General features: G+C 40.3%; 1 protein-coding gene across 1 annotated transcript in view; it reads right to left on the bottom strand.

Annotated features, from left to right (window-relative positions):
* Positions 1-1575: 1575 nt before the first annotated feature.
* LOC131482694 (peroxynitrite isomerase THAP4-like) overlaps positions 1576-25245 on the bottom strand; it is a 72041-nt gene continuing 48371 nt past the window's right edge. Inside the window, exon 2 of the mRNA XM_058677881.1 lies at positions 1576-2410. Coding sequence (XP_058533864.1) covers positions 1669-2410 — 742 coding nt within the window. The 3' untranslated portion in view covers positions 1576-1668. The remainder of the gene's footprint in view (positions 2411-25245) is intronic.

The following is a 25245-nucleotide window of genomic DNA, read 5'->3' as shown; positions in this document are numbered from 1 at the left end:
TAACAGTGTGTCCTTTTTGTGAAAGATGTTAAGTATCAACTGTGTACTGAAGAGCCACAGCAGTTTAGACACGAATCACAACTCCGTAGCTCTCATTCATGAATATGCCATCTATGATTGCTTTCCCAAGGCAACAGAATAACTGACACAGAAGTCATCTATCTTGTAACACCTAAAATAGTCACTGATATTCCCTTTTGCAAGGAAAGTTTCAGGCTACTAGTGTGTGGTGCCTCAGGTTAAACTGTCACCTGGAATGCCAGCATCCTGAATCAGGCCAGGTTCCAGTCCTGGTGCTCTGACTTCCGATCCAGCTCCCTGCTAATGTGCCTTGGAAAGCAAAAGTCAGTCAAGTATTTGGTCTCTGCCACCGACATGGGGGACACAGAGGAGTCTGAGGTTCCCGGCTTTGACTTGACCCAACCCTGGCCATTAGGTTATTTGGTGGATTGTAACAGTGTGTAGAAGATTTTTCTGTCTCTTACTCTCTTTATATGTGACTGCCTTTCAATTTGTAAGTACAATTTAAGTTGCAAAATAACAACCAAAAAACATGTAAAGCAAAGTGATGTGGTTATAATGTAGAAAACACTGATAAAAAGTTAAAGAACAGGAGAGAATCAAGATGGCGGAATAGGGTAAGGACATGTTTATACAGACGGAAAAACATTTAACCAGGATGAAGCAGAGAGGACATATTTCAGGAAATAGGAAAGGACAGAACAACAGCAGAGGGGTACCTGGAGACTGACAGACACAGGAAAGCAGCGGACACAACGGTGTGGTGTTGCAGAGACTGATACTCCAGCACAGCGATCTGAACTCCACAGCAGCCGGAACTCCACCAGCAACCAGGTGGGAACGGACTTTCACTGGGAGCTCAGGTGGTGAACCCAGACAAAGAACTGTCCGTTCTGCTGGTCCATTTGATTTGACCAGGAGCAAAGACAGAGCAGCAGATCTCAGGCAGTGCGAGAACAGAGTGGATTTCACAGTCCAGTCAGCCCACTAGAACTGAATTGGGAGCCATTTTGTGTAAGGGGGAAAGGGCGAGGGAGAGGACTGAGCATGCGCTGAGCTGGGAGTGAGCTTATTTCTGTCTGGGTGAACGGCAACAACGTGGCATTCTACGGGTTCCACTCAGGGCAGGTCTGGGATAGCCGTCGGATCTGACGGCCAGCAGATCAAGAACCTTAGTGATTGTACAGCAGGCGCCATTTTGGGCACTGTGGCAATAGCTTTGGGACTGCAGGGGACAACAGTGAACTGCGCATGTGCTGATCTCGCGAGAACTTGCTGAGGTCTGAGATTGCACTGGTCCCGCAGGAAAATAATACTGACTGTGTCATCGTACGGGTCAAAATAGGTCCATGTGGCACCCAGACCTAATGTCCAACAGGTTCCGACAAGATCAACGCCACCAACAACCTAATTATTTATATAGGACACCTGGTGTCTCTCTAATCCTGGGACCTGCTCCAACCGGAAGTGGGAGAAAGGTTGCAGAGACAACGGTGCAGCCTCACCACGGTATCACAGGAGGTGGCGAGTGGTGAGCCAAGAGCTCTGTTTTTTTGTTTTTTTTTTTTTTAAATAAAGGCCTTTTATTTGGTTTTCTATGCCGTTACAGGAACGTGTGAACCACACTTGAGCCAGCTCTGGCCTAGGTCAAGGGATCACCTTCTTGTAGGTGACGTGGAGATGCTGAGTCATGGGCTGTGTAGTGGTTGCCATGGAAACCGTCTGCTCAAGTTTGCCTTCAGAATTCAGCCTGAATTTCCGGGTAATCTGCTCCACATGTGGATCCTTTGCAAAGGAGATCCTGGCAATGGAGTGGGATGCGATGCACAGCTCCTGCCCATTCACCTCGCCCTCCTCCACCTCCACGATGCCTGTGTTCTGTGCACTGACGAAGGCCACCTTGTTGGTGTCAGGCTTGAGGCGGATGAAACCACACTCCCTGTGCATTGGCTTGTGCGTGTCTGGGTGGAAGGAGTTGAACGAGAAGTTCAGCATGGGCTGGCCAACATGGGAGATGTGTGCCTCCTCCAGGTACTGGAAAGGCTGCAGTGTCGGGAAGGTCCCGGCCCCTGGTGGGTCTGACAGCCACGTGCCCAGCATCCAGGACAGTGGCTCCACCACTGGGTTCATCTTGGGAGGCTCGCGGCTAGGGGGTGGCAGGCCGCTCAGGTAGGGGAGGCTGAGTCTGCGCAGCTCATCCAGCTTCTCCCGCAGCTGGCGCACCTGGCTGTCAGAGCGGCTGACGCGTTGGCGCAGGCTCTTGAGCTCGCCGTTCTTCTTTTCCACCTGCTCAAGCAGGCAGCACACCTGGCTCTTGCTTTGGCGAGAGGAGAAGCAGTAGGAGTGCAGGGAGTTGATCAGCCTGCAGGCAGATTTCCACAGTGGAAATCTGACATAAGAACCCAGACCTGGAACTTGCTGGAGGTTGTGGCACAAGTGGCTGCAAGAAAAGTTGTGTACCAACCACAATAAGTAAAATCGCATTGTAGACCTGTGGGTGACACAGTTTAGAAACGTACCCCAAGGAGAAGAATCTGCTAACCAGAAGTACAATGATCAAGAGCAAAAGAAGAGACAAAGGCACAATGAATATTGCCGAAAACTCCCCTGCAAGGGAGCAAAACCCTATGCCACTCTCAGAGTTAACTGAGGAAGACATCGAGAAAATGGGGCACAGAGAATCCATAAGACTCATTTTAAAGATTCTGATCAACAATGAGAAGATCATGCAAGACTTCAAAGAATTTAAGGAAGCGATAAAGCAAATCAAGTCTGGTATATCAGAAATCAAGAACACAGTAGAGCAAATTAAGAGTACAGTGGAGAGGGGCCCGGCAGCATGGCCTAGCGGCTAAAGTCCTCACCTTGAACGCCCCGGGATCCCATATGGACGCCAGTTCTAATCCCAGCAGCTCCACTTCCCATCCAGCTCCCTGCTTGTGGCCTGGGAAAGCAGTTGAGGACGGCCCAATACATTGGGACCCTGCACCCACGTGGGAGACCTGGAAGAGGTTCCAGGTTCCCGGCTTCGGATTGGCGCGCATCGGCCCGTTGTGGTTCACTTGGGGAGTGAAACATCGGATGGAAGATCTTCCTCTCTGTCTCTCCTCCTCTCTGTATATCCGGCTTTCCAGTAATAATAAATCTTTTTAAAAAAAAAAAGTACAGTGGAGAGTCTCCAAAATAGAATGAAGCAAGCAGAACAAAGAATCTCAGAATTGGAAAATATTTCCTGTCATCGGGGGGAAGCAAACAAAAAGCTGGAAGCAGAGCTAGATCAGGCCGAAGAAAGTATTCAAGAATTGAAAGACACGATTAAGAGGCCAAATCTAAGAGTTATGGGAGTCCCAGAAGGTGCAGAAAGAGAAACTGAGTTTGCAAATGTATTTAATGAAATAATAAAAGAAAATTTCCCTAATCTAGAGGAAGAATTGGGAAACAAGTTCCAGGAGGGGCACAGAACTCCCAACAGGCTTGACCAAAAGCGATCTTCACCACGACATATGATCATCAAGCTCTCTTCAATTGAACATAAGGAAAAGATCCTTAAATGTGCACATGAAAAAAATCAATTGACATATAAAGGAAAGCCAATTAAACTCACAGGAGATCTCTCACAGGAAACTGTACAGGCAAGAAGAGAATGGAGTGACATATTCCACATTCTAAAAGAAAAAAATTTTCGGCCTATGGTAACATACCCAACAAAGCTTTCTTTTGTCTTTGAAAATGAAACAAAATTCTTCCACAGTAAAGAAAAGCTAAAAGAATTTGCCTCTTCGAAACCTGCCCTACAAATGATACTTCAAGATGTTCTCTTGGCAGAGAAGAGGAATAGCACTTACCAAAAGCAAAGGCAAACGGGAAGAACATCCCAGTAAAATGACAACAGTAGACTAAACCAATGAACAACCCATTGCTAAAATGACACGACCAATGTAACACCCATGTGTATTAAACTCTGAATGTAAATGGCTTAAGCTTAATCAAACATCATAGAGTAGTACACTTGATTAAAAAACAAAACCCATCTGCTTATTGTGTGGAGGAGACACACTTCAACAAAGATTAGCGGAAACTATATCACATGGGTTTTGTTATTCTGTGTTAGTTTCATCTCTTCAAAACACTTCCTTCGGATTAAATCATTCAATGACTCGTAGATCATACGGCAGCATCATTTTCTTCAAGAAGGTTCTTGATTTTCATTTCTTCACCTACACATTAGTCATTTAATAGCATGTTATTTAACTTCTTGGTGTTGTAAATTTCTTTTTTCTTCCTGTTGTTGATTTTGTTTTGTGGCTCTTCATTTAAGGGGATGTATAGTAGCTGTGTAATGGAGACTGTCATATCTAGTAACATGTCATTTAACTTCAGGCATTGTAAATTTCTATTTGTTGATTTTGTATCATGACTTTTCATTTAAGGGGATGTACAGTAGTTGTGCAATGGAGACTGTCATATCTAGTAACATGTCATTTAACTTCTTGGCATTGTAAATTTCCTCTTTTCTTTCTATTGTTGATTTTGAAACATGACTTTTCATTTAAGGGGATGTACAATAGCTGTGAATTGGAGACTAACATTCAGATGTGAGGATGTAGTGTGGTATGCATTTCTGCTTCCAGACAAAAATAGACTTACAATGAAACTATTTACTATATCTTGTTAATAGGATTCTGGACTCTCGGCAGGCCCGCAATGATGGACATACTACTGAGTATGAAGAACTACATGTTAGTAATGATATAGAGGAACTGGGGGGAGGGAGCTGGGGAGGGGATAAGGGAATATGAAACTGTACTATAAAATAATAATAATAATAATAAAATGTATATTAAAAAATGTCATTCATCTCCAGTGACAAAATATCAGAAAATTGTTATATTTTGTTACTTGATGGCAATAACTGTTATATCCACAAGAATGACTTTTCCGACCTCAAATACTCAAGGGCTTGTGGGAAAGACAAAAATATAACCAACCAGAAAATAAAAAGATGTATACTCTGTCCAAAAAAAAAAAGTTAAAGAACAGAACGTTTTATAGTTACAATGTACACATAAGTTAATAATACTGTTGGGGGGCACTCAAGTTTGCAAACTCTAGCAGAAAGTACACCTGAAGCACAGACATCCACCTTGTTTGAGCCTCAGAGCCTAGCATACTATCCTAAGCATCTGGTTGAATCTCCCTGTGCACTGGTATGCAAATGAACGAGCTATCTCAGATGGGTTTTTTGCTTTAAATAATTAAAATTACTATTAGGAATATCTATAATCTCTCCCTCACGCTGCAGACGGGAAAGTGAATCAGGTACAATAAAAGCAAAGACATAAGCCAGGTTTCTCAGGATTCCTAGTGTGGTGTTCTGTCCCACCAGGATACCTACACACATCTGAAATGCCCGCCAGCCAACCCCATCAGCCCTCGGACATGAAGAGTGTCTTCTGTCTCGCCATGAGCAAAGCCTCGGGTCTTCAATCACTCGCACCTGGTGCTAAAGCCTCACCATATGGTGCTACTTCTGCTGGACCTCCTGTTCTCAGTCATGAGAGAACAAATGTTTGCAGGTTTTTGTTAATGACCATTCCCACTGAGCAGTCATTAGATGTCCCGCCGGAAGACACAAGGTTATATACCCTCTAAAAACTTCCTAGCTGTATGTGTCTTCTACCCAGTGTATTCACAGGGAGAAAGGGAAAGTCCTACTTCTTAGGAAATTGCTTCTTTCTGAATATTAAAACTTTAGATGAGGAAAAAATGTTCTTAAGTCCTATACATTTTAGAGACAGAATGATAATTCACACCATTAAAAGCAGCAAAATAAGTGTCAGCAGTCGGAGTTAAGCAGGCACTTCAGTGAAATTGGTAGATAACAATTTGAGAGCTGAAGACTAGGATACTGAATTGAAGTACTACCTCTGCCACCTACTCAAAAGTGGTATGACCTTAGACAAATCGCCTCAACTCTGTGAGCCATAGTTGCTGCATCTGGGAGATGGAGACAACGCTGATGTATTTCAGAGTTCTCAAAAACCAATAAATGAACTAGAGCAGTTCATGCAAAGCAATCATGAAAGGTCTATGCCAACAGAAGGCATTTATTTATGATAGGAAATACTGATGTCTCAGCCTTGCCCATTACCAACCAGATGATTCTGCATATGGCATCAACTATAAAAAATAACAGTAGCACTAAACTAGCTAGAGAGTTGCCATGAGGACTAAATGAAGAAAGAAAAATAAATCCCTTAGCAAATGTCCTGGAACTTACTCACAGGTCATTTAATGTCACCAAATTACATCAAATCACAATAAAATTAAAGACATGAATACCAACTCAGCCAACCTCACCCAACTCTGGGAAACTTTAGAAAGCATATGGATATGAAAATGTCTTTGATACACTAAAATACTGTGTGTATATAGCAGGTTGTCAGAGTTATTACCCTGCTGGGAAAGCTTGCTTCGTGTCTGTTTACTTGGCCTGTGATTTGCAGGTCATTCATGGGAGTTGAACGCTTCCATGACCAGGTGTGATGTGAAATTAGGGATTAATTAACCTGTGATCTATGAGCTTTAATTATTGTTCTCAAGTCTCACCTAATATTTGCAAATGCCTCTTAAAAGCCATATGGCCCAGTGGAAGCGTTTGGGATGGAAACATTGGCTGAGTGACTGTTCTGTGTCATTCCACTCCTCTGATCAGGTTTGTCGAAAGAGCTCGAGCTTGCTGAGAGATGGCAAGCTTTCAGACGAAAAATTTGAACTTTATACCTTAACTATACACAAGAACACATTTGTGCATGTTACTCAGTGATGAGGATTACAAAAGCAACAGTACTTTCCCCTAGGCCAAAACAGCTCTATTACAAGCATAGTCTTCTAACAGTTTTTATGGCTTATTTAAGAAAAAATTACAACTTATTGTTAAAGAAAATAATTCCTGCCAGTATTCATGATAGGTTCTGAAGAACCCGGTTCCTGTTCAGACCGTCTTTAGACGGAATGGAGGGGAAATTTGGTATGAAGTGTGTGTAGAGATAATTTGCATGTCTCATTTCTTCCTCAACCTGCAACAATGACAGCAGGGTTTATTCTCCCTGGATCCTCAGTGTTCCATTTATGCAAGGGTGGCAATCACTTTGCCAAAGTGTCACAGAAATGATAAGCCAAGTTTACATACAGTCTTTCAGATTTCAGAATCAAGTGATTTTTAGTACTGGGGACAGTGGTGGGCAGGACACAATGGAATTAGATCCAGAAACAAGTGAAGATTGTCCTTCTCCACAAATGTGGGCAATACGTGGAAAAGCCTACTCTAGGCAACACTGTCCCATCTTGCTGAAGCACTACAAGGCTCCTGCAATATTTGGCAACAAGCATTGGGTAGTCCCTAAGCGTATAAGCAAATAAACATTTATTCTTATTTGAAACTGAAACTTTGAATGCCCTAGGAGGAAACTGGATGCCAAACAGAGGAGGTGACCCACCTAAGGTCATACGCCCTGGATGCAACAGAAGAAAAGACCAGAATTGTGGCTTCCTCTCTTAGGCCTTTTCTCTCCACATTTGGAATCACTTTGATTTTTTTTTCAGGCTACTTCTCAACCATGAGACAAGAGGGAACTTCTACACTGTCATTTCAGTAGTGGTAGCTGAGACGCAAAGCAGGAATCAAAGGGGGAAAGCTACTCAGGATAACTGGCAACTTCCCTGGGATTAGTTCCTTCCCAGCAGGTTCAACTTGAGACCTCAGTAACGAGCACAGTGACCCAGCACCCCACTAAGACAGTGTCTGGTTGACCGGAGTATCAAAGCTTTAAATACTTTTTATTGCTGTTGATTTTGTTCACTGAGATACCCTATGAAACTCACCAATGCTTTAGAAGGTAAATCATAAAAGGAAGACTAAGGACCACCCAGCATTTTCTCCCCGAGTTTCTCTATCCCTCTTGTCAATGAAGAGAATGAGGCTATTTGACAAGCAAATTTCCGATACATTCCATTTCTTGGAATTTCACACTGTAACAGCAGGGCCGTAATTTTATATGCCTTTTAAGGTTTAGTCAATCAGCTGAAAACTTGAGTTGGGGAGGGAGGAAGGAAGAGAAAAAAGAGAGAGAAGGAGAAACACACAGGTCATTCATCTCCTCTTTCATTCTCCAAATGACCATAAAAGCCAAGTGCGATCCAGGCTGACGGCAGAAGCCTGGAACTCCATCTGGGGTTTCTGGTATCAGGGTAGGGACCCGAATTACTTGGGCCTTCCTTTGTTGCTTTGTTTTGTTTTAGCAGGGAGCTGGATTAGAAGTGAAGTAGCCAGGAACCAAACCAGTGGCCAGATGAGGTGCTGGCATTGCGTTACAACACCGTAACACAGGCTCAGCAGGTCCTTTTGAAAATGGATTTTTAGAACATTTTTGATTCAACTATTCCTTAGCCTTATAATTGTGTTTGTGTAATGCTAGCTATCATCTTGCCATCAACTACTCTAAAATCTGTAGACCTTTGTTTAAATGATCCTATCTATAACCAAAATACTTCCTAATCTTTCTAATAGGACAGTAGAGAGGAAAAAATTAGAAACCATTTCTTTCCTAAGAGGCAAAAGTGAACTTACAATTCCACTTTCCAACCCTAATTCTGCCAACTTTGCCTGATGCAATCATCTTAAACAAATCTTGTTTTTCTGGACCTCAGTACTACTAAATATATAACAGTTTGCTTCACCTATGCCCTGTTTTTTCTTTTCTTAATACCAACATTTTAGGATGCTTAATTTCCATATAATTACCCTGACCTCTCCTGAAAATCTAGACTATCTAGTCAAATAGTTAATAATCTCACCGCAGGGTCCTGCATATACAGTTCACTTCCATATTCATCAAGTCTATATCCCTTAGCCAGGCTACCCGTGTGGAGCCAGCAAGTCGGAGTCTGTGAACCTGGACCCAGCAGTAAACAGCTGCATGAAGCAAAGCATCCCCTATTATGATAGAACTTAAAAATTCATAAAACAGGACTGCATGCACTTGATGTTATGTAACTCTTTCCCAAGCATCTTAAATACCAACACAACCATGGTAGGATTCCCAGAAGTCTTCACCAAAATTCTTACCTTGAATAACAGAGTTACTCACTGAAACATCATTCTGAACAAATCACAGAAACTGTTAATATCTCTATTATACTGCTAAAAATAAAAGTTTTGACTGCATTATCTGCTTGTCAAAGAAATGTGCACATTTCAGTCAGGGAATCATTTAAACCTTCATCATTTGGAGGAATATAACCGCTTGAACGTTTACTGTGCTACAGATGTAGACTTTACTAATGTCTAATACATGTCCACTAAAGCTAGTAGCACCACCTTTTTATCTATTTATTGTAGCAGGATACTTTCAAGGTCATCACTGTTTATGAAGCACTCATAAATGGCATCCTCTTAAATCGCTGTGCTTCAAGGCCCAATTAACATTCTGTTGACATAATTTTCTCTTAATTAACTAGCTTACCAGTGAATCCTTTACTCATTTTTCTGACTTCTTAGAAGGCCTGCTAAAATCATGCATTCACTAATCACTTCATTTTGTCTCTCCCTATCTGCTACTCTGCCTTTCAAATGTAACAGTAATGATAATAAAAGCGCAGCATTAAAATAGGGAATAGCTTCACACTATAAGCAAAAATACATTTAATAGGGCTTTGTTTTAAAATTAGTCCATTATATGTTTAATACGATTTAAATTATTTCAGTTCTGGGCCCGGCGGCGTGGCCTAGCGGCTAAAGTCCTCGCCTTGAAAGCCCCGGGATCCCATATGGGCGCCGGTTCTGATCCCGGCAGCTCCACTTCCCATCCAGCTCCCTGCTTGTGGCCTGGGAAAGCAGTTGAGGACGGCCCAATGCATTGGGACACTGCACCCGCGTGGGAGACCCGGAAGAGGTTCCAGGTTCCCGGCTTTGGATCGGCGCGCATCGGCCCGTTGCGGATCACTTGGGGAGTGAATCATCGGATGGAAGATCTTCCTCTCTGTCTCTCCTCTGTATATATCTGGCTGTAATAAAATGAATAAATCTTTAAAAAAAATTATTTCAGTTCTATATTATTAATGTTTAAAATGCTCAAGATATAAATCAAAAGCATAAAGTGAAAATGGTGAAAAAATTCTTAAAAAACTATAAAAGCATGGAAGCAATCCCTTTCACCTTCAACACTACATATAATTCATTCATTCATTCTGTTTTGTATTTGTTCACCACATCAATTTATTTAAAGATCTGTTTATTGTCAGTAGTCAAAATATCCTTTTTTGAAATTTTTATTCTTTACTCAGCCTAGATCCTTCAACCTTATTAATACAGCAATGTCATTCATCAGAGCCATATCTGTCAATGATATGCAAGGATTTCCAGCATCAGTTTTAGACTTTACCAAAGCTTGCTACATTTGCAAGATTTGCGGTCTTGCTTTGCAATTAGTTCTAATGTAGTTCTATCACATTACCTATTAATTGAAACACAGCAATCAGCTGAATAGTACGAGGGCCAAGAGAATGCAACTCTTTTTACCATAGAAGATGCTGTGTTGAAATTTTGAAATTAAGTTGAGATTTGCTGAACCCACAAATTTTTGCCATTATAGGTTTATTAAATCAGAAGATACTAAAGTATAACAACTATTAAATTATATTTGTGATGCAATCCTTTAACTTAAAAATTAGGAAAGAAAGAAATCTTTCAGATTAAAAAAAGAAGAAAAAGTTGGCAACAAATGAGCTAGGCTAGTGGTTCCTAAATAAAGTGCTCTGTGAAAACAAATCTGAATTGCACTGGAGCTTGTTAGAACTTTTTAGAAACGACAATTCTCTGGTTGTCAAGTCAGAAAATTAATGGGTAGAATCCACGGGGGTCTTATCAATTTTTCACATGATTTGTAGCATGTTGAAATGTGAGATGCCGATTCAGTATTACCTCACGTTACTAATAAAGAAACGAAGGTGCTGGGAAGAAAATGGGATACCATTATCAAGTAATATGAATCAAGTTTTGACTGTGTGGCGATACTTCTATCATTTAATAATTCCACAAACATTACATATACTTTTAGGTGGAACCCATAAGTCTGATATCTCTTTTTAATCTGAATGCTTATTTCTACTTACTTGAAAGGTAAAGGCACCTTGTATTCATTTCCACAATGCTTATAAGAGCTAGCATGGGGTTAGGCTAAAGCCATGAGCCCAGAAATAAATCCACTTCAGCTATGTAGTTGGAAGTACTTGAGCCATTCCCTATGACTTCACAAGTTCTGCATTACCAGGAAGTTGAAATCAGAATAGCAGCCAGGACTAGAACCCAGACACTCAGATATGGGATTCAGTCAATTACCCCTACTGTATACTTTAATTACCACAAGCTTTGTGTGAATAATTTATTAACTCCATCTCAGAAATGATAAAATGCTAAGAGGCAGAAAGGTATACAGGGTTCATTTCATGAGGAATTGATCCCGGATTCAACTTTTTCTTTTTTTGATGTTTAAAAATATTTTAGTTTATTTTATGATATAACTCCATCGGCTCTGGGGTTGCCCATGCCCTTCCCAAGGTCCCTCCCCCGCAGTGACTTCCCCTCTAGTTTTACAATGGATGTCCTTCATGAACAGTCACAAGTCCATCATGCTGTTATTGAAGTGATTCCCGACAGTGTAGGCATGGACATTGTCAGGGAGTCCATCATCTTACTGTTAGGATGTGTTCAGTTCTTTCACTGGGAGTCCATCTTGGTCTGTACACATAGACATATACAGCACTTTGTCTCCATATCTGAACATATCAGTCCCTGCTATACTTCCATTAAATATCCCTAACCCTGTTGTGGACTATGCTCAACTTTATTTTTCAAAGCTACTTCTGTGTTCACTAAATCAAACTACAGTACCTAATACGCTCAGTGTGGCCCTAAATTCCAAAAAGGCAAAGAAATAGTGCATTTATAGATTTTCAATTGTCATGCAATTTGGTACAATTTTAAAGAATCACCCTTTGGCAACGGGAAAAAAAATCCACAATATTCAGCAAAGAACTCTTCCTATTTTTATAGTCACCATTGTTGACTTCAGCAATAAGTTCAGAACAAACCTATCTATCAGACTAGTCAAAAAGCCTATTTTTATTCCTCACTGCTATGCCTAAGATACTTGGAGGCTGTTGTTTAGATTTGATAGTTTAAGTTCATTTATTATGTTAGAGGCTTTAGGCTATGTTGGCAAATGGTATAATTTTAGAGATGTGAAAAAAATTAAAATGCCATGTGGTAAGAAAATAATATGACAAAATATGAATTCTCAATATAGATGTAGATTTACTTCTAAAAATAGGCTAGTGATAACAATGATCAACATCAATCACCACCCACACTGTCTGAAAGCAGATTATCTTCAAAGAACTAAATGAAGCTATTCCTGGACAATGTCTCCGTACTCCTAAGACATCAGTACCATTTTGGTTCCTGTAATGGAGATGGGCAAATTAACTTTTAGAAGTTAGAAAAATTCCTAATATCAACAATGCTTATAAATTACCTATCATGGACTATATCCTAGAAAGTACTCTCGTCCCTAGAAGTTAACTATCACATTATACTATTCACAAAGCAATGGCCTCCAGTAACATGCCCAAGCTTCAAGAACTACTCTGAAGTCCAAATATCTATGCTGATAAACAAAATCACCCAGATGTGTCAATATTCTACGCAATATTCTATGCAAAGTTCTTGCATATTTATTTTTTTCATGCTGTTTCCATTCCAGTTGGCTTGCATGTTCACATCAATAAGCCATTTGCCAACTCCCATGTCTTACACTCCTTCATTGATAATACAACATTTTCTTACACTGCCTCAGAGTGTTCTGCTCCAATTGGTCCATTGAGTGTTTCAAGACATGGCCGTAAGTATAAAAATAATCCACTTTATCAGTGGTACTACAGTGAGGAAGTATGAACAAACCCAACATCTGACTCACACCATGGAAGTCAACAGGAGTTCTGGGATAGTTGATACACATGTGCTTTCGTTTCCTGAACTCTGCACTACTTTGAGCAGCATTAGAGAGCAGAACTTCCTTAGGATGCCCACTAATGAAGTCATCATCCATTGAGAGGGTAACGTACAATGGGACTATTATTCTAAAGAAGGGACAGTATGCATAGACTAAAGTCATAAAGTGGGACATCAATTATGATTTCAGCTCTGGATCTAAGCTGAAACTTCTCATGAATTTCCACGACTCCTCTCCACCACTTGACTGGTACTTGTATCCACCATCTTGTGCTGCTGGCATCTTTCCCCATGTAGTCCTATCAAAATTTCAATTCTGAAATTGCAAAACCCCTAAGAGTAGAAATGCAGCTTTTTAATTTCTTAAACAGTCTCTAGATCTAACTGCATCTGTTATACCACCCATTCTCCATCCATTTCCACACAGCACCAGCTAGAACAAAAATAATGACACACAGATGATGTAATGGCTGCTTAGAGTCTCCTGGCCAGCAGACCTAAAGCCTGTGGGCTGTGATGGCAGCTGAAGCTGAAGGACTGAGTCCAGGCCATGAGAGTGGTCCAGAGGAGGAACAAGGTAGTGCCGGTGGCTTCTTCAAGCCCAATGGAAGGCACTGTGAATTTGGTCACCAACAGTGGCAGCTGCCTGGTGCTGTTTAAGCAGAACAGGTCCCTGGTTGGCTGCCAACCAGAGCTAGCTTCATGTGCAAACACAGAAATGGGAATAAAGCAACCCTCCAGACAGAAAGTATAACAAAGATGACTTGTGGGTCAAGTGCACAGCAGAAGTGAAAAATTGCAAAACCCAGCAGTGCAGCAAGAACAAAACTCGACCACTGCCGAAATTACCCAGGCCGCCTACCCCCGGCCTAGGACTCAGCATTGCACCAACTATATCTACGGAAACTGAGGAGGTTCCTGCAGCTACACACATTCTCCAGGACAGTTACCTTGAATGCTTACTGCCTGAGACTTCCTGGACTAGTGATTTACCATCCCCAATCTTGCCCCACTTCTTACTGTTTCTGGCTCCTTCTATCTTCTTCTTCTCACCGTCTTCACTATCCCCTTAGCCATTTCTAGTGGCAACTATGAAACTTAGTGCACAAAAAAGAAAAAAAGTAAACTTGACAATAGTTAATCAGAGGAGAATGTCTTGAAGAATCTGAATCAAAAACAGAGGGAGGGACTCAGGCAGTGGCATAGCACATTAATGCTACAACCTGCAAGTGCCAGCATTCTATATGGATGCCAGTTTTAGTAACAGCTGCTGCATTTCCTAACCAGTTCTCCACGATAGCCTGGGAAAACAGCAGAGAATGGCCCAAGTCCTTGAGCCTCTGCACCTACATAGGAGATCTGCAAGAAGCTCCTGGCTTAGGAACCCTGAGCGGTCCTCAGAAACAGAAGAATAGTAAACTTCCTTCGGTTCTAGGCAGGGGAGCTTTCTCTGGTCCTTGCTTGGTTCCAACTTTGGGTCCCCACCCTCCCTGGCAATGACCATCAGGACCATTTCAGAAATCCCTCAAAACAAAAAAACAAAAAATCTAGAATAGATAGAGAACAACAAGGAAAGCTTAGAATCACACAGGAAATGGTCAGCGTGGATTCATTTACACCTTATTAGGTGGGACACAAAGATTAGTTACTCCTCACTAGGGTATTGAAGATGTCTCTGCACACCTCTTTTTTTTTTAAAGATTAATTTTATTTTTATTACAAAGTCAGATATACAGAGAGGAGGCGAGATAGAGAAGAAGTGGAGCTGCCGGGATTAGAACCAGCGACCATATGGGATGCCAGCACATTCAAGGCGAGGACCTTAGCCACTAGGCCACACCACCGGGCCCCCTCTGCACACCTCTTTTAAAACTGTTCAGCACCTAAACTGTTGACATATGTCTTCTTAGAGTTATAAGCCAGTCTAGACTACCCGAAAAACATCCAGGTTCAGCAAAATCATGCTTCAACGCTATAAAATGCCAAATATTATAATGAAAATAGACACGAGACAGCTGAATAGCAATCTATAGCCATTTTAAGGTGTATAGAACCCAGTTGTATATAAACTAAAATTGAAATGTCAATGAAGAAGTCACAGGATGTGGTTAAGAACTTGCATTTTTTTTTAACATACTGGTTACTCAATACTATGTCAATTAATTCCATAACGTTATAAATTGTTGCTGATGTTATGTTGTGACTTTTAATTGATCAGGATGATACTCTGCTGACTCCCCAACAAGCTGTTGAACTTAGCTGGACAGTAAGATTCTGGACTCTATGCTTGCAATGAAAGACTCTCAACTGAACTTGAACTGTGGTAATGCAACAAGGCGGAGGAATCCACCATGGCGGGGGGCTGTTGGGGGGAATCCCAGTGCCTATAAAACTGTGTCACATAATGCAATGTAATTAATAAATAAAAAAATCATCACATGGAATATGCGATATGTCAGTAGGTATAGAATCAATCCAAACGTCCATCAGCTGATGACTAGATAGAGAACATGTGGTTTATGTACACGCTGAAGTATTACTCAGCCATAAGAAACTAATAAAATCCTGTATTTTGTGACAACAACAACAACAACAAAAGAAGCTCCTGGCTTTGTATCAGTTCAGCTCCACCTGTTGTGGTCATTTGGGGAGTAAATCAGTGAATAAAAGACCTCTTTTTGTCAACTCTTCTCACTGCAAATTTTCTCTTTAAAATAAAAATAAATAAATCTTTTTAAAAAGACAAAGGTAAATATGAGGGGGTAAAAGAGCTAATTTGTTTGCTGTGAAAAAAAAACTTTCTAATATATCTCTGGAACAACTGAGCAAATAGGAAAATGATGAAAAGCAGTTCAAAGAAAGACAAATAGCACGAAACTTGTTCAGCTTCAATTGCAATTGAGGGAAAACAAATATGAAAGTTATCATTTTGCTACATACCTGCTTAATAATAATATTGAAATGCTTGATGTTCACTTTTGTCAAAATTGCAAGATATCTGATACACTCCAATTCTAACTGCATGCATCAGTATGACCATGAGTAATATTAGTAAATTTCTGCATTTTACTCTATTTTTACCTCACATTGGATAAACTGGTAAAGTTGTTTTGGAGAACAATGTCACATTATTCATAAAAACTTTGAATTCATACAAGTTTAATGCAGACTCACATAGCTGTCAGCTCTCCTATGGTTATCCTCTCATAAAAATATTAAATGTAAAAAGAAATACTGACAGCTCATGTCATGGCACATGGAGTGATGTTTCCATTTGCAATGCCTGTAGTATAAATTGGAGTCCTAATTCATATCTTGGCTGCTCCACTTCCAACCTGGATTATTGCTAATGCACCCAAGAAGGCAGAGGAACATAGCTGGAGCGCCTTTCTCCCTGCCACCCCCAGCAGTGTGGGAACCGGAACAGAGTCCTGGCTTCCACCTAGCCCAGCCCTGATTTTTGCAGCCACTTCGGGAATGAACCAGTGAGTGAAAAGTATCTATCCTCTTCTCCCTGTCTACATTTCTTTTGGGGTCACTCTACCTATTCCATAAATCAGTATTAAAAAAAAAACAGGTTATCCACTAAAAATTCATTCAGCAGCTTAAAACTGGAATTAACCTAAATAAACCTATAAATATGTCCATCAATAGCTAACTCAAAACACATCCAGTTTCATCTAGTTTCAGGTTCAATAAACTTTTCCTGAAAATGATTAACTTGCAAGTATTTTAAGCTTTTAAGCTTATACAATTACTGTGATAGCTACTCACTATAGCAAAACAATCAGACAATACATTTCATGAATGGATGTCACTCTATTGCAATCAAACTTCTTTTTTAAGAAAATTAAGTGCGAACAGAGTTGGATCCATGCATACACTTGGTTACTCCCTGACCTAAATGAAGGGATATTTTAAAAATTGTTTTAAATATCTGTAAATATTAAACCAATGTTGTTGTCATGTTCAGCTCTTTTTCCTTCGAATCTGGCTTCATTTTAACTCAGGAAAACAGAATGAATCAACTTTGTCCAAGAGGCAGAGGCAGAGAGAGAACAGAAAGCCTGCCAAAGCAGGACAAGAGGAAAGATGGGTAAGACCTTTCTTGGTCCAATAAGTGAGAACTGGAGAACTAAGCAGCAAGACACACAGGTTCTTTTTCTCCCTCTTTGTACCACAAATCTTAAAGAAAGGGGTATTATAAAAGTGGATAAGCCTGCAAAAAGATGTTCTGTGACCACCTACCTGTTAGAATTCCTGAAGATATTCAAGACAGGAGTTTGGTCTAGTGGTATGGGTGCCTGTCTCCCATTTCTGAGTAGGGTCTGAGTCCTTGTTGTGGCTCCTGATAAGGCAGACCCTGGGAAACAGTGATGGTCACTCACATATTTGGGTACTCACTACCCATGTGGCACACTGGTTCCCAGGCTTGGGTATGGGCCTAGTAGGCATTTAGGGTCGTGAATCAAAAGGTGGGAGTTTTCTCTATGCCTGTCTCTTAGTCTTTGTGACTCTCCAACAAATGAATTATAAACAAACGGGAGACTCCATGTCAAAGCTGACCACAGAAGTCAGTGTGGCCATGGGAAAACACAAAGGATACCGGACAGACAAGAGGGAGTTGTTAGCACTGTTGGCTTATTTATCTACTGTAAAGCCAATCAATTGTCATTCTTTCTGGATGCCGTATTTTCAAGTTTTTCTAAAATGTACTGATAGCTCTGCAATCCACACTTACCATGACATTACAGCAATGTTACTAAATCACAGAGCAGTGAAAAATTTGAGCTACCCAAAATTCACATTCTCAGCTATGGTAGCAATAAGAACAAAAAAAGTGATGATTTCCCTTGTTTCAAATAGTATACAGTAAACAAGAATCCTTCTTATATTTCCTTTAGTATCCCATTTTCTAAATTTTCATGCTTTTTAGTAAATCTGCAATTTAAATAGGCTATACACATTATGAGGAGCACTGTCATTTTTAAGCACAAACATGTAACTTAGAGATTAAACATGTGTATCAGATAAACTTCATTTACGCAGGAGTCGTGAATCCAAATGCTAATAATGTCTTTGAGCAGAAGCACTCCATCACAGGTTAGATATTATAGTTAAGTTGACAAAAATATTCTCACTAAAGGCTTACATCTATCTATTTCTATCTCTAGTATTCCTAGGAGCCACTGTTTCATATTCTGTAAGTCAGTGCTTACACTGAACTGGAACACAACAGTAAATGAGAATTCACTGTACAACATGAAAGAACAAGTTTTCATATAACTTACATAAATATACAACATCACTATTATGCCTAGGATATTATTTGAGTATGTTTCCTAAGTGTTTCTAGGATGCAGGCATGATCTCCAGGGTGGAGTAACTGAAGGAAGATGAGGAATTTTGAAGAGATGGGGTTTTCTGAGAGGTTGTAAGGTCAAGCAGAAGTGTGATCTCAGAAAACATTCTGAAACACCAGTATTTCTTTCTTCTGTTTCAAGGATAGGATCTTCCCTATCACAGGCCATGAGTGATACCATTCATCATGTGGGCCTCCCAGAGCCCTTGAGTCTCCAGAGCTGTAAGTTCAAAAAGCCTCTTTGTATAGGCACCCAACATCAGATATCTCATTAAAGCTACAAAACTAACACAATACGTGAACTAATAGTCTATCACTTTCTTCCACTGGGTGTTTATAAGAACAGTTAAATAAACTTCTATCAGAGTCTTGAGAGGTAGCAGTATGCAGTACAGTTCATGGCTCAGAAGAAAAATACAGCCATGTTTGGAAATCTACCACTAGCTATAATAGAAAAGGTCCAACTCAGCAAAAATCTTGGCCTCAATTTCCTTTAGTCAGACGCATCTCATTGAACACCTGCATGCAGTTCATGGGACCAATTCTGAACTAACCTGTTCTGCTCACAACACTGGTTTATGCAAACCCTGGTAATAGGAACTCTCCTCTCATTTGGAAGTTCTTACAATTTCCTGATACAAAAAAATCCATTCCACTAAGCAATGTTTACACACACACACACACACACACACACACACCTCACACACACGCCAAGTCACTACGTGAATGAGAAGAAATTCCTCTAAGGGAGACTTTAAAACCAAAAGGGGCCATCTTAAATCTGAAGAGAACACAGTGCAATAAACAAGCAAGTGTTGGTGTTAATTTCATTTATCCCAGGCTAACCACTAAATCTACAAGCCGAGTGGGGCAGGGTTCTTTATAAGTTAGTTGAGATAACTCCCTTGAACACAACGCTACCCCTAGAGAAGATGGATTCCCAAAGGAACTACATCAAAGAATTGAAAAACCTGATCTGCTTTTAATATCCTTTTTATTCCACAATAGGTCAGGAGGGCAGAGAAATCTTCCACTTTTTTTAGACTGTGTGAAGATTTTAAGTATAATCTATCAAGACTGTAAGAGGTGATTTATAGATAACAGATTCTTAACTACCTTAGACATTTGCAAAAACTATAGAGGTTTACGTTGGGATCCAAGAGCAACCCTGGCAGCCTCTTAACAGGAGATAATATGCTCAGCACAGCAGGGGATCCCAGAGCAGACCAGGAGGATAACAGGAGTCCCGGAGACCCCTGGAGGTCTCCCAAGTGCTTTCACCACAGAAGCAGTGGATACTTCATCAAGGATTGTCAGTATGGGCACCAAGAACCGCATTCTGACTGCCAAGCAGATCACAGGGAATTTGAATGCCCTCATAGGCTGAGAACTGAGGTCGGTCATTTCCTATCGGATATCCCACAGGGGATTGAAGCAGCCCAGAACCCTCCTCACAGGGTCTGGTGACGTCAGAACAACAGCCAGGAACCCCAGGTGATCCTCAGAGATAAAAGAATTATAAATTTCCTTCTGGACTCAGAAGAGGAGCTTTCTCTGGTCCTTACTTAGTTCCAGCTTTGGCTCCCAACCTCTCTTGCACTGACCATCAGGGTCTCTCAGGAGCCCCCAAATTAGCTCAGATTGATAGGCTAATATAGAAAGCTTTGAACAGACAGGAAAAAGTCAGCTGGCCTATAATTGTTCTGCCTGCACCTTACTGCTCAGGCTCCCAATTTGGTTTTTCCTAGTCCTCAGTAGGTAGGATGCAGAATTCAATTATTCCTCACTTGCTAAGTTATTGGGGATTTCTCTGCTCACCTGCCTAAGACTGTTCTACTCTTCATTTGTTGATATATGGCTTGTTAGAGTTGTAAGTCTGTTTTGATTATGCTAAAATGTACGAAGTTCTGTAAAATCTTGCTTGAGTTAGCTAAGAGACAGAAATTTTCACAAAGCTAAAATTCACCGTGTATTTCTGTTATAAAAATTCCATAATTCTGCCACAATTCTGTCAGTTAGTGAAAGGGGGGAGTAATTCTGTAATGCTAACTTAAAAATATTTAAAATACATTTTAAATGTAAAAAAAATAAAACAAAAAAACAGACACAGAATATATATATAGTAAATCCTACAATGGCTTCAATGTTTGTTATCTCTAGAATCCAAACTGAAATTTACAAGTTAAATTAATGGTATTTAAAGATCAGACCTAGGGAGCAATGTTTAGGTCACAAGGGCTCCACTTTCTTGAACAAAGTATGCCATTAAAAACAAGCTTCAGAGTGGGTTTTCTCTCCTTGATCTTCTATCATGTGATGGTACATCAAGAAATTCCTGGACTGAAACTAGAGGAGACACCATCCTTGCTGAAAATTTGGTAATGAACTTAGTCCAACTATCTGTATACCCCAGGGTTTAGACAAGGCAGATTTAAAGAACTATAACCCAGAACACCTGATAGAAGAAATAGTTCAGGAAAGCACTGAATGAGTTTCATGATTTGTATTGATTTCATGTGGTGAAATCTAAGAAGATCTTATTTAAATATGGAGTTAATAATCAAAATGAAATCAGAACATGTAGATTTTGGAAATACCCAACTTGATCAGATAAATTTAGAACGTATATTTAGGGCAGAACAAGGTGCGGCCAAGCAATCATCTGATACAAGGATGAATATGACAGTAAAAAATATGTTATATAATAGGGCAATGAAAGAATGACCTTAAATGCATTTCACAGTTTGTCAAGGCTGCCAGTTCCACTAAATCCCTGGAATGTTAGGATATTAAGGGCACAAAGATTTGTGAAGACCGTTTCAGACCTCCATATTGCCTGCCTTGACACTGTGTACGCTCCCCATAGGAGGACAGCACCTCTCAGCTTCTCTCATTGTGGCTCCAGACACCTCCCTGAAGGTACAAGCCGCAAGCCTTGGCAGCATTCAGGTGATGGTATTTCTGCAGATGCACAGAAGGCAAAAGTTGTGGAGACATGACAATCCTTAACTGTATTTCAAAAGATGCCACACAGATTTGTTCCAGGAAAGCAGCCACCAGAGTGAGTCCCTCAACTGGGCTTAGTAGAGTCATAGGAGCAAGGCCACTGTACAAGTCCCAGGACTGTAGAATAACCAGTATGTCACATCAGAAATGGAAGAACCACTCACAGTAGACTCCATCCTGTGGAAGTTACTTAGTGGTATGAGCAGCATAGAGCTCCTGGCAGTGTTTATAGTTGAATATCTCCACTAAAGTCTCAAAAAGCAGGGTGCAAAGGCAAGGGATTATTCCAGAACCTTGTAACAGAGTGTCATCCTGTTTGGTTTTGGACTTATTTGGGATCTGTTACCCCTTTCTTCTCTCTGTTATTCTCTTGTAAAAAGGGAGTTCTATTCTCTATGGCCCTGCAATCATCCTTCGGAAGTAGATACCTCTTTTGATTTCCTAGGCTCATAGTCATGGGAGAATTTGATTCCAGTGAAATCACAACTTCAGCCTCACCCACATCTGATTCAAATGAGGCTTCTAAATCAAAACCGGAACCAGTTACACATTCTGGGGATACGGGTTTGGAAAAAAATGCATTTTTTATGTGAGAAAGACATGGCTTTTACAGGGTCAAGGGTTGAACATGTGGTTCAAAAATCCCCTGACAAATACATGCTGAAATTAAAATGCTATTTCAGCAGTTTTAAGGAGTAGGTGATCTAGGAGTTCATTAGATCATAAAGGCTTCCCCACTTCATGGTCTGGTTGGGACTGATGGCATTTAAGAGAATGATCAGTTATATACCAGCCATTTTGTCTAGCAGTTAGGCTGTTCAGGGCCTTCCTCAGAGTATGTGGTTTAATCTCCATGCCCAGATTCTTGCTGGTGCAGATCCTAGGGGGCCTTAGTGAAAATTCAAACAGTATGATTCCTGCCACCTACATGGCAGACCCCACTGGCTCCCATATTTGTCACTGGTCCTGCATTTGGAGAGGAACCAGAGAATAGGGCATCTGCCTCTGTTTCTCCTTAATTATCTTTTATTTTTTAATTTTGAAAGAAGGAAGTAAAAAAAAAAAAGATTTTCAATCTTCTGGTTCATTCCCCGTAATAGCTGCAATAGCTAGGGTTGACCCAGGCTGAAGCCACCAGCCAGGAGTTTCATCAGGGTATTCACCCTTGTATTTGAAAACCAGCTATGTATGTGTGTCATCTTCAACCTTTTTACTAAGCACATTAACACGCAGCTAGAGCAGAAGTAGAACAGCCAGGACTCACAGTGGCATTCATGTGGGATACTGGTGTTACAGGCTGCAACTTAAACCATGATGCCACAACAACAGGTCCTAATTAAGTAACTTAAATGGGTGAGCTCACTTTCATTTTGTCTTTTTTCCCTTGTGCCTTGTTCCATGTAAGCTGAATCCTTATGTCCCTTGGGAGGATTCAATTTTTGAGGCAACATTTTACAAGTGAACTGTTGAACATGCCAATGCCTTGACTGTGTATTTCCCAGTCTCCAGAACTGTGAGTCATTATTTTTTATCAGAAGTTACCTAGTGTATGCTATTCTGTTACAGCAACACAAGAGGCCAAGGCACATGTGAAATGTTTTGTGCACTAAAATATCTGTACATGTGTTGCTTGTGTATGTATGCAGTATCTCAAGAAAGATACACAGAAACATGTTTTAAAATTCTTTAAACCATAGTTTTATATAGGCAAGACTGTCTCATCCCTACTGTTTGCTCTGCCCAGCATGTTGCCTTACATATTATATACTCTTAATATCTGTGGGATGAGAAAATGATTAAGTAACTGAGCAAAGCTGAGAAGGGAGATGTGTCTGGAGGCTTTTGTTTGTATTTTACATGCTATTGTTTGAACTTGTTGCTGTGCACATTTGTTACATTCAGAATAATGAAAAGTATCAAAAGTGATTACATTCCTGCTTATTCTTTTAAGGTTTCTGGGTCCCTTTCAACATCCACCAAGAAATTCTCCATTCTCTGTTAACTGCTGTTTGCTCTTACTCTTTCTTAGCCACAAAGTGATAGAGTAGCCTTTGCACATATTTCCTCCATACTTTACATCTCATTTCAGCTATGGCTGATGTGACCAAAGCTTGGTATCAATGTACGTGTGAACTTGCATGTGCTTGAGGGGTGACTTGGTAGAATTTCTGGTGGGTGTAATAAGTCATGTATTTCAAGTATGTGTTTCCATGCTGGACTTTGAATAGCGAGCAAGCCAATAACTGAGAAAGACAGACGAAGCAGGTGAAATCCAGAAGTCACAGGAGATAAATCTAAATGTGATATTATTTGATTGCTGTTTACATTTTGAGGTCAATCGCACCCTAGCCTAATGTACTTACTGTATGCTTTATTAAAGCAAAATAACCACAAATGTTTATCATAACCACTTTAAGTTGGTTTCTGACTGTAGTTATTTTGTGTTCCCTGGTTCCAGGTTTTCCTACCACACTTAAAACTTAAAGAACATTCCATATTTAGCCTTCATCAGCCTTGTATCTACTAATCCATTACAGAATCTGTTCTTTTCTTAGACAACAAAAACAATTGTCATAATTGTAGGATTCTTATCAATGCAACACATAAAAATAGGAATGCTCTCATCTTGCCTTCCTCCTAACGTCAACATACTGTAGTTATAAGTTGTTCATGTCATACCCTACTTAAAGACATTTTCTCAAGTGGAACAATGCCCTAATTTTAGAGATGAGGAAATACAGATTGGGAAAATTAAAGTCAGAAAAATCAACCAGCCACTAAACTGGGATTAGAATTCACTCTTTAAAGTCTTCCTCTGTAATCCAAACTAGCTTTCTTCATCTTTAACAAAGTGCTTACGGCTTCAAATCAGTGTCATTAGCCCTTGAGCCAAACAGAATTTCTTCTTCTAGGTTTCCTGAGCCTTAGCCTTTGGAGAGTAGAGGTATGTAAAAGCTCAAAGAAATTTTACTGGAGACTGATCTCACAGGCAGAAATCAAAATGGCATTACTTACAAGAAGTAATTGTGGCAGTCTTGGGCAAAGGTTGGCTGTGTCTCAAACAAGGTCAACTTTTGGCATCCGTGTGAAATAAATATAAAACAGCTTATCTTTTTGAAAGCAGGAGACTATAAAAACACAATTGCCAGAATGGAACAAAATTGAAGCTGATTTCCATGGCAACAAGAGTTAAACACATAAAAATCTATGTATGCTACATTAAAGATAGACAAATGGAAAATAAACAACAGGAGGTTGACATTCATCAAGAATTCCATGAGGCAGCAGGCTATCACTACGACACCTTGAGGCTGGTGGCCAGCCTCACAGCTTCCAGTCCTAAGTTTGACTCAGTTAAGTCAACAAACGCATTAGTTGTAATGGTTCCGTTGTAGAAACAGAAGATCTTAAGGGCACAAATATTTGTGAAGAGTTTCAAACCTCTATATTGCCTGCCCTTGTACATTCTCAATTGTGTGCTCTCGCATAGTAGGATAGTACTCCTCAGCTTTGAAGGGCTCACTGAATTCTTAGTTCAAAGACTTCATGTTGGAGTTACCAGGTACCTTAATAATGGTAGAAAAACATGTAATTTGTTACTTTCTTCTATATATTAAGCTATCCTCATTTCAGTCTCTCTTTTCACATTTCTATTCAGAAACTTTTCCCAATCTGATTCTCTCCCACCTTAGTAGGCTAACTTCTTAGTCTAAGCCTGCTAATAAACTTTCTTTGGGATCTCAATGCAAAATTTCTTATTAAAACATTCCATGAGGCAGCAGGCTAT

Source organism: Ochotona princeps, chromosome 19, assembly GCF_030435755.1.
Source record: "Ochotona princeps isolate mOchPri1 chromosome 19, mOchPri1.hap1, whole genome shotgun sequence".
In the NCBI taxonomy this organism is placed as follows: Eukaryota; Metazoa; Chordata; class Mammalia; order Lagomorpha; family Ochotonidae; genus Ochotona; species Ochotona princeps.
This window is presented reverse-complemented; position numbering and strand designations above follow the sequence as displayed.